At 40.9% G+C, this 11,064-nt stretch overlaps 2 protein-coding genes across 2 annotated transcripts; both read right to left on the bottom strand.

Annotated features, from left to right (window-relative positions):
• Positions 1-948, bottom strand: LOC128419007 (olfactory receptor 1019-like). The gene has a single exon (XM_053399247.1). It carries the CDS (start codon positions 943-945, stop codon positions 1-3), a length of 945 nt encoding a protein of 314 aa, XP_053255222.1. The 5' UTR covers positions 946-948.
• Positions 949-9,458: 8,510 nt separating this feature from the next.
• On the bottom strand, positions 9,459-10,394 carry LOC128402733 (olfactory receptor 1020-like). The gene has a single exon (XM_053367084.1). The coding sequence runs from the start codon at positions 10,392-10,394 to the stop codon at positions 9,459-9,461; it is 936 nt and encodes a 311-aa protein (XP_053223059.1).
• Positions 10,395-11,064: the final 670 nt, after the last annotated feature.

Here is an 11,064-nt window from a genome sequence, read left to right as displayed (position 1 = left end):
TTACTGTCTCTGAGAAACAACCTTTCCTCCAACCAGCCTTTTGAAAGCTTCTTTTACCTCCTTATTTCTCAGACTGTAGATGAGTGGATTCAACATAGGTATCGCAAGGGTGTAAAAGACAGAGATGATTTTGTCTTCCTCCACTGAATATTTTGAACTGGGCCTTAAATACATGAAAATGGCTGTCCCATAGAATACGGTGACAGCCGTCAGGTGGGAGGCACAGGTGGAGAAGGCTTTTCGTCTGCCCTCGGCTGAGTTGATCCGAAGGATAGCAACAAGAATGTATGTGTAAGAGACAAGAATGGTCAGGAGAGTTACTGGTACAATTGCTGTCGAGAAGGTGAAATGAATTATATCAGTGACGCCTGTATCTGAGCAGGAGAGCTTTAGGATAGGGGGCACATCACAGAAGAAATGGTTGATGATGTTGGATCTACAGAAGGACAGATTAAATATAAATGATGTCTGGACAATTGCATTCACACAACCTGTTAGATAGGAACCAGCCACAAGCAAATAACAGAGCTTTTTGGACATGAGAGCAGTATACAACAGTGGGTTGCAGATTGCAATGAAGCGATCGTATGCCATCACACCCAGCAGGCAGCACTCACAGGATACAGCAATGCAGAAGAAGAAAAACTGCAGGGCACAGCCAGTGAAGGAAATAGTTTTGCTTTCTGCCACAAAGGTCATCAGTGTCCTGGGAGCAATGACAGTGGAATAACCAATATCCAAAAGTGACAGGCTGCTGAGGAAAAAATACATGGGAGTGTGGAGCCTGGAGTCAACCCTGATTAATGTTACCATGCCAATGTTCCCCACCAGGATCAACAAGTAAATCAGTAAGAACACAGTGAAGAGAACAAACATCGTATTCTGATTATCTGTGAATCCCAGCAATACAAATTCAGTAATTGTGGTGAAGTTTCCCTCTGCCATTTATGTAAGGTGTGCTCTCACCTGTAAACAAGAATATGAGAACAATGATGAAAGAGAATTATTTCCATTCTTGACATGACACAGAATAGCATATCATCATTTACATTTTTTCAAACTGCAGTAGTTTCATGAGGCCACATGCCTAGGGTGACATAGAGCTGCTTAACCTTTTCTCTAGGTGTTACACATGTAACGTGATATTCTCTTCCCCCTCCATCTCTTATTTAATCAAAGGCTGTTTTTGGAGGCCACACATTTAAGTGGAGGAATAACAAGGAACACAGAATAGCATATAGCCCTTCACATTTTTTTCCAGCCAGCAATAGTTTCAAAGGGCCACATGCTTAAATGGAGGGGGTGACATAGAGCTGCTTAATTTTTTCTCATTTCACCGTTTTCCCCATACCACTCTGGTCAGTGACCGAAATAAATCGATTCATTCTTTCATTCCTTTTCTCCATAGCAATTTTTTCTCTAATGTGTGCAAAGACAATACAGGAAAAGGCAATTGTTCTGGAGTTAGATTCACTCTTTCAAGCAGACAATCCATATAAATGTAAGTATTTGCAGAGGCCACAGGGAACAGGACTATCCCCAGTTAGGAGACCTTTCCCTATGCTACAGATGTCAAAAGAGCCATATACGGTAGATGTTGATTAATATTTACAGGCTGCCATTACCTTAAAACATATAATAGCACATTTGACTTACCTAGAGATTCCTCAACATTGCCTGCAGCATTTCCCACATGACTAAGATTTCCTTTGCATTCTCTTGCATTCTAAAGCAGACATAGAACAAGAAGCCTTATGATGACAAACACAGGTTGTTTTGATAGCATGGTGATCCTAATCTTCAAATAGGAAGGCTGGCAGAACGAGAAGACTGTGGTGCATTTATATCTCTTAAAGCAAGAAGGAGGAAGCCTCAAAGAGGGAGGGAGGTAGATGCCATTATTTGGTCCCAAAGAGATTTGGATTAGGTGAACATGAGTTGCAAAACATTCCTTTCATAAGTACATTGAAACAGAGTCCCTGAAAGGTCTCAAGGCAATAATCATAAAGCAACAAACAGAAAAAACTCATTTAGATCATATTTATATTCAGTGACAGCAAATGAAGAGTCCCCCTCCTCTTTTAGGATTAACTTCAACTGCCCTGTACCAACAAGGGTGATGATGTACCCCCTTAAATGCATCTTTCTTCCCTCCAGGGTCAGCTCTGTCCTAATGATGTTTGTATGCATCATGCCCTACATCAGGAATAGCCAATGTGGTACCCTCCAGATGTTGTTGGCTGTAACTCCCATCATGCTTTATCATTGGTCATGCTGATGGGACTAATGGGAGCTGTAGTCCAGCAGCTAAAAGGTAAAGGACCCCTGGATAGTTAAGTCCAGTCAAAGGTGACTATGGGCTTGCGGCGCTCATCTTGCTTTCAGGCCGAGGGAGATGGTGTCTGTCCACAGACAGCTTTCTGGCTTGTGTGGCCAGCACAACTAAACTGCTTCTGTCACAACGGAACACCGTGATGGAAACCAGAGTGCACAGAAATGCCATTTCCTTTCCTTTCGCAGCAGTACTTATTTATCTACTTGCACTGGTGTGCTTCCTAACTGCTAGGTTGGCAGGAGCTGGGACAGAGCAATGGGAGCTCACCCCGTCGCGGGGATTCAAACTGCCAACCTTCTGATCTGCAAGCCCAAGAGGCTTTAGACCAAAGCGCCACCCTCATCCCCTGTAGTCCAGCAATGTCTGGTTGGCATGATATTGGCTACCCCTGCCCTACAACTTGTGCTGGATTGAGAAACAGGAAATTACATGACACAGCATGTGGATAGAACAATAAATATAAATACCAGCTACAGAGCAACTATTTGTGATGGTGGGATGAATTAGATTAATTTATGAAAACAAAGAAAGAGGAGAGAATGATTATTCTGAAGTCTCACAATAGGGATGGCAACTTGAATAAAATATTGGGGAGCCCAGCAAACCCTGCCCTGCATCACAAGATGAGGTACACACTCACCATTTGAATGGCAATGGTTAAATATTTTATTGGGGGAGAGGACAAAGGGACCTCAGCCCCTAGAAGTTGGCTCCTATGGATGTCTCATAAGCATGTTTGATTCTGTGAATGCGCATTGAAAAGTGCACAATGAGAACATGTTGTGCATAGTCTGTCATCATGATGCATGTCATGATATGTGTTAAGATATGAGGGAGAAAACTGATTTTGTTTGCATTTTAATGAGAAACGACCTAAGTCACACTTCTTGCACCAATATGTCTAGAGGAGAAACACAACTATCACACTTCTCTGAGTTTTGTGATGCAGTTTTCCAATCAAATATTGTGCACAAAAATGCATATATTAAGTGAAAGTGTGCATAAAATTCACATTAGGTTTACAGCATACAAAAATGCATTCTTGTGGGTACATCTGCTTACAAATATGTGTATTTTAGTCAAAATTAATGTGTTTATTAGGAAGAAATTGCACTAAAATACTGATGCAGTTCAATGAGGACTTCTTTTAAAACAGCAACAATAATTGCTACTTCCTACAGAACTATGGAGAACCAAATTAAGATTGAAAACTGAGAATCTGAGGGAATCGGAAATCAACACATTCCTCCATTTGTCTCTTTGGCCCTCTTATCTGATTGGTTCTACTACATATGCTCCTTCTGCACAAGCATATGAGATTACCAAATGGAACAATCTGCCTTCACCACCTGCATGCTATTCTGGGAGTCCTCCCAGGTGTGTTTTCTTTTTTTGTGGTGGTGGGGGTGGGGGAAGCCCCATTATGCAAGCTGACCCCTTGTGCAGGGCTTCTTCTGAAAGGATTTGTTGTTGTTTTTTAAATGATATTTATTGGGAATTTAAAGTTACAGAAAATAGAAAAGAAAGAAAGGCAAAGAAAAAAGAGATTAAACAATACAAATCAATACAAAGAAAATAAAAAGTACCAAACATACCATACACCAAAATCAAAAACAAGAACAAAAAAATAAATTTAAAAACAAATCCAATATTCCCATACCCTTATCTTCATTAACTTATTTCCTCGACCTCCTCACACTTCCCTTTTTTGTATTCTAATTATTAATTATCTCAGCAAATCCTTTCCATCTTTTGCTGTATTCTGTCCTTTAGTTGTCTTAATTTATTTTAGCCTTATCTCACCATAAAAAACCCTAAAACTTAAAAACTTATTTATACATAACTCCTTATAACATTTCTACTAAAGCCTAATAGTTTCATTCCAAGATTTTCCTAACAGTCGTTAATTTTGCAATATTTCTCTAAATGAATTTTTAAACTTTCTGCCAATCTTCATCCACCGTCTCTTCTTCCTGGTCTCGGGTTCTGTCAGTCCTTTCTATCTGTTCCATCTAGTCCATCAACCTGGTGATCTTATGTCCGAGGCTCTTAACTCTTTTCCATGTCCCTTCTGCAGATCTTCTTCATAATTGTACTTGCACTTTACTTTGTATTCTGCTGGTCTTGTTCTTAATTTCCTTCCTTTGTCTCTGAGGAGTAGATCTCAGGGGAACAACCTAAGAGTGTCTTTATCCCTTCTCGGGCGGTCAGCCCGTTCTCCATGGTTAGCACTAAAATCCAAAAAATATTCCAAAACATACTTCAATGCCCCTCCAAAGTTGAGTACCTCGACCACTCCAATCTCCTCCTGGCCCAAAACCAAATCCCAAAGGTCAGAGCATCCCTGCATAGGAGGATCTGACCAACTTGCCATCTCCAGTCCCGACAGGACTCCGTCTCTCCAAGTCTGCCTCACTCCAGATTCAGTCCTCAGAAACGACAACTTATGCTCCTGCAGGGCCGCATCTCTCTCAACTTGTATTACTTGAGGTTCAACAACAACCTCCTCCTTTGTCTTCTCCGCAACTTGCCCTGTCAGGGCAGATTCCTGGGTCAGTTGTTGAGCAGGTTCTATATCAGTGGTCACTGTTTGACCGAAATTATCAATTGCAGTAGTCATCAAATCCATCTTCGCATGAAGCTGCTCCAACAAAGCACTTGTCCTGCACAAAGCAGACACTAAGGTTTCCTGTGTCAACATTCTTATCCAAGGTCAGAGCCTGTTTCTCACGCTCTCTAATCTCTACAGCTGTAGAGTTCCCCAGGTCCACTCCAACAACAGTTCAAAAGCTCCCTCTAGAGGAAACAATTTCTATTTGTATCCATCCTTTTACAAGCAGATCCAGCAACAAAATTGCTTTCGTTTTTCAAATCTTTGTTCCTTTTTAGTGCAAAAGGAAACATTGGAATCAATATGTTTCTCTTATTTAACTATCTGTCAACATGCGTTATTATTCACAGTCAATGAACTTTCCCCAAACGTCTATCTTTGACACCCCGTTCCCAGGTTCAAGACGATAGAAATTTATCTTTCTTTACTCCCTCTCCTGCAGGCTTGAACAATTTAAGATTTCCCCCCTCTTCTCCTGCTTCCAAGCGGGGTTTGTAGTTTTAACCTATGGAAATTTAGTCCTTTACAGATGACTTTCCAGACTTTAGCTTGCGATGTCTTTGCTTCAAGCTGTTTACAAAAGCGGAAGGCGGACTTCCTGTTTAGACCTTCCCGCTCCGGTGCCAAATTACAAAGTTTAATAATCCAATTTTCCGTTCTACTCACGGGTACTTGTTTAGAGTCCAATTGTCCACAGGAAAAAAGTCAGCGCTCTCCGACAACAGCAATGCGGCTTCACTCCGTGAAAAGAGCAATCGATTCGAAGCACTGCGCCGCTCACCCCACGTCGCTCTGGATCCCCGTAGTCGGGTTTCCCCGCAAGTAGGGGAGGCGCTAAAGGTGCCAGCCGAATCCCAGGTCCACAGGCTTCTCCCGCCTGTGGTTTTTGATGGGTCTCCGCCTCGCCGTGGCGGTCCAGACCCTGATTTTCACGGAGCGGGTTCCTCCAGATCAGAGGAAGCCCGCCATTGCCGGTGGCGCTAACCCGGAAGTCCTGAAAGGATTTGTTAGTTGAATCCTAACCCAAATCTGCAATCCTGAGTAAACAATGCAGATTAATTCAATCTATGGAAAGAACTTGTTCCATTGCTTTCAATGGGACTTCATTAAAATTAGCTTTAGTTGGATTGGGACCATTATTTCTATAGCGAGAATAATGCATCATTTAGATGTTCTATCCAAATATTCCCAGTGCCATTTGCTTCCTGTTGACAAATTATAGACGAAATTATTGGGGGAAAGATTGTAATGATGCCCGAAGAGATTTATTATTAATCCCCAATAGCTGAGGTTTCTGGAAAAATATCCCCCAAACCCATCTTTAGAGATTTCAAACACAACTGATGCAAGAAATAATGAATTAGCTAGTAGCAAGAAGATCACTCCCAGGGGTTTGAGATGTGCCAGAATGGCCGCTTACCACGCTTCCATGGCAGGCAGCGGTGGTGGCCTGATGCAGTTGTCCCTCTCGGCTGGTGCAGAGGCTCACGGGTTCCCGCCAAATCCTTAGATTTGAATGAGCTGATGCGTGGCAGCCTAGGGGGTGTGGCTTGGGGAGCAGACCTGAATGAGGCAGTCTTCGCTCAGGTCTCCTTCCCAGCTTTTTATTCTGGCTGGCCCAGCTGAGATTTGCCAGATCCAGGAGAAGCATGAAAAGGGCAGAGGGGAGATTGGTGATGTGTGCACCTTATTTCCTATTACTTGGAAAAACCCTGGAGTGGAGGGGACTTAAGCACCTGTCAGGAGGCAAGGAACTTCAGTCTGTGCAACTGCTTCATGGGGGCAAGTCCTACCAGAGATGAGTTGCTGTGCCCAGTAGGCCAGACACTCCTGTGTGGAACGGGTTTTTGCTAATAAAGAGTGAAGAGTTTATTGCTGGCTATCCTTTGACACTTAGTATCAAGCACTATTTAAAAGAAAGGTAGAATCGCAGGAATGTGGTGGGTTCTGAAAATGGATATTTCAGCTGTCAAAGACCAGGGCAAAAAGGTGCATCTTCAGCATTCACTGAAAGCTGTATAGTGCAGAAGCAAGATACTTTCTCCAAATTAATCTGGGAGCTATAATATATTATTATAGCGTGCTAAGAGCTTTTAGGAGACCCCTATTCCTCTGACATAGCTACAATTCCCAGAGTTCCCCATGAAGAAGGATTGGTTGTCAAACTACTCTGGGAACTGTAGCTCTGGAGAAGGAATGGGGGTCTCCTAAGAACTCTCAGCACCCTTAATAAATTATAGCTCCCCAAATTCTTTGGAAAATGCCATGACTGTTTAAAGTAGTATCATAGTGTTTAAAACATATGGTATGAAGGTGGCGTCAAATTCCCCTCCCTCCCCAAGTGTGACATCTTCATGGGCCATTAGCTACTTTGTTTACTTTGAAAAGATAATTCCAAACCAGATGACAGAATAGATGTTGCTTATTTTGTCCTTTCCTAACTGTAAAGTGCTAAAGGGTTTCAAAGAAGCATATTTGAAGGGCAGCCTTCTTCCACACAATCCTGTTCCCTGATTGTGCTCAATTTCAAGAGGCTTTACTATGTGTTCCACTATGTTCAAAAAGATGATTGGTTCAGATGCAAGACTGGCCATTTTTCTACTGCGGCACCCAATTTGTAGAATACCCTCTTTCTAGTTGCTTCATTTGGCCCCATCTCTTTTAACTTCAGGCGAAGAGCTAATGCCTTTTTATTTCACCAAGTTTTTAGTGCAGGTAGAACTTCCTGGTTTTGGTTGTATCAAACTTAGTTTTATTCTATGTAGACTTATTGAACTTAAAGGACCTAAGTTTGCCATGTTCATTAGTTTTAGTGGGCTGGACTAACGCTGGAGACCATTCTTAAAAAAGTGTTATTTTATCCTTCTCTTGTTTTCAGATTTTTATTCTCAAAAATGATTACATTTAAAATTAATTACAACAGATTCAACTTATTTTAAAAATAGGTAAGAAATACAATAAAAACAGCCTGTAGATAGGAGAACGTAACATTTTTATAAAATACCCAACAATATTTGTGTTTCAACATTTATCTGTGTAATTTTCCACAAACATACAATAAAAGGAGCAAGCACCATGTCTCAACAAAATGATTGTCTACCTGTGTACCTCCCTTTACTCTTATCATGTTCACCAATTTTATTATTTGAATGTTCTCCCAAGTATTCGTGATCCAATTATCCATTATGAGGTGTTGATTTTCCTCTAAGGGTTACATTTTTTCTATAAACTAACAGGACAAACCATTTTATGTAACCAAAAAGCACCTCTACTGGATATCATATCACATCACATCACATCACATCACATCACATCACATCATATCATATCATATCATATCATATCATATCATATCATATCATCATATCATATTTTATATTTCTTTTAGCACAGATGTCCCAAAAACATTTTTTCTTGGGCATGAACAGAATACATCCTTCTCTCTCCTTGTTGGGCAATACCACCCTCATTTTTCACACACTGAAGCCAGGATTTTGCTTATCTGTGCCAATCACTGATTACTCAGGTAGCAGCATGCCAAGGAAACCACATGGCTACTCTACCCCTTTCTGATGGATTCAGTGGATTAAAGGCTTCAAGGACAGCTCATTTTATATAGCCTCTCAAGCAAGCTAGAAATGAGAGGTACCTTAGGGTTCTCACCAGGGTAGCCAAGTGTTCTACTAGTATTCCAAGAAGGGATTGTGCAGTGTTCTAAAAGACTTCTTCAAAACTGGACATAAAAATGGAAAATGCAGTTCAATGAAAGCAAGTTAAACAGATTTACATTTGGGCAAAACCCTGTAACTTTGCATGTACAAGATCAGCATCTGAACTGGGCCCTTGGAGATGGACAATTAAAATCCACAAAATCATAATACTTTAAACAGATCTATGTTGGAACTTTAATTGAAATACTGTGACACAAATGGTTTTGACACCTACATTATTACCATATAATACATTGTCTTATGTGTGCATCTCAATCATGCTTGTGCCAGGACCATTCCATGGGAACTTGTGGCTTTCCAGATGCTGCTGAGTTATTTAGAACCATGACCATGAAGTTTCTAAATTATGCGAGGAGCCTAAGCACACATGGAGCACATTCCTCTTTGCACAAATTTGCCCTCTAACATATGATGGGAACTGGGAGTGGAAAAATATTGGATGGGGCAGAACTGGAGAGTGAATCCCCACACTCGCCCCATCTGTTTAAACAGGGTGTTTGCCAAATGGTCTTATACTTCCATTGTGATTCCACCTATTTATTCAGGAAAGATATTCAGATCCAATCTTATTTATTTCAGTGGCTTAACTAAGAGAATCCTCTTTCCTATTTATCATTGCAGAAGACACTATAGCTTCCTTCTACATGGTAGCATGATGAGGTGGTCATCGTGTTAGATATCATTATCTGCCCTCTAACATATGATGGGGACTGGGAGTTGAAAAACAAAGCCTTTTCATATCTTTCTTTAGCTTTAAGGAAAGGTCATGCTTTTACTATTTTTACTTGAAAAATATCACCTTCTCTGCCGTCCTACCAAAAGCATCTTTCACATCTTTGTTCCTTAGGCTGTAGATGAGAGGGTTGAGCAAGGAGATCCCAAGAGTATAGAACACAGAAACTATTTTGTCCTGATCCTTTGGGAAACTGGAGCCAGGCCGTATATACATGAAGAAGATGGTCCCATAGAAGATAATGACTGTGATCAAGTGGGAAGCACAAGTGGAGAAGGCTTTGTATCTGCCCTGGGCAGAGCTGATCCTCAGGATGGCAAAAAGAATAGCAATGTAAGAGACCAAGACAATGAGAAAAGTTGTCAGCGCAATTATAGTGGATAAAACGAAATGCACAGTGTGAGTGACATGGGTGTCTGAACAGGACAACTTGAGTATTGGGGGAACATCACAGAAAAAATGATTAATGATATTTGAACTGCAGAAGGACAAAGTAAAAATAAAAGAAGTCTGGAGAATTGAACTTGTAAGTCCACAAGCATATGCAAGCACCACCAATATGGTACAATGCTTCCTTGACATAATAGCAAAATAGAGCAGTGGGTTGCAGATGGCTGTGAAGCGATCGTACGCCATCACTGCAAGAAGGCAAACTTCTGTGGTTATGAAGACAGCAAGGAAGAAGAATTGCACTGTGCATCCCTTGAAGGAAATGGCTGTCTTCTCTGCCACAAAGGTTGTCAGCAACTTGGGGGCAATGGCAGTTGAATAACCAATATCGATAATGGAGAGGTTTCTCAGGAAAAAGTACATTGGGGTGTGGAGCCGAGCATCCACACTGGTTACTATGATTATCCCAAGGTTGCCTACCAGCGTGGCTACATAGATAACCAGGAACAAGATGAAGAGGGGGACTTGGAGGTCAGGGTGGTCCATGAATCCTACAAGGATGAACTCTGTAACAGTGCTTTCATTATGCTTCATTCTATATTCCTCTGTAAGAGAATTAAAAAGAATATGGTTTTTGAAGCTGGATGGCTACCAGACTACATTAAAATTCATTCATTCAAGTCAACTGTACGTTTGAGGGGAATGAACAAACGCCACAGACACAGGCATTGGTTGTAGAACCTTTGGCCCTCCAGGTGTTGTTTTTTAAAATATTTTTTATTAAAGAATTTTTATAACCACAAAAACATAAACATTACAATACAATAAACACAACAAATACACAAACAAACAAACAAATACACAACAAATACACAACAAACAAATACACAACACCTGGCCCTCCAGGTGTTGTTGGTCTCCATTCCCATCAGCCCCAGCCAGCAAATCCTATGGTCAGGGCTAATGACAATTGGAATTCAATTGCTTCCATTATTGAAATACAGGTGATGTTATTTCCACATTGAATTGGAATTAGTGGCAAAATTCCCTTCATTTTATAAAACTGGATTTTACCCATAACATTTTACCCATAATGCTTAAAAATATTGCACCCTGTGACCAATTGACAGAGTTTAAACGTACATCTATTCACACTCCACCTTCTCTTAAACACCAGGAAGGAATGTTAGGTCACTGAACTGTGTGTATGGCCTTAAGATCTAAACTGAAGCACTCCCATCCACAAAGAAAGAGTTAATACAAA

This window comes from Podarcis raffonei, chromosome 1, assembly GCF_027172205.1.
Source record: "Podarcis raffonei isolate rPodRaf1 chromosome 1, rPodRaf1.pri, whole genome shotgun sequence".
NCBI classification, from domain to species: Eukaryota; Metazoa; Chordata; class Lepidosauria; order Squamata; family Lacertidae; genus Podarcis; species Podarcis raffonei.
The sequence above is the reverse complement of the archived record's forward strand: the minus strand, read 5'-3'. Positions and strand labels throughout refer to the sequence as shown.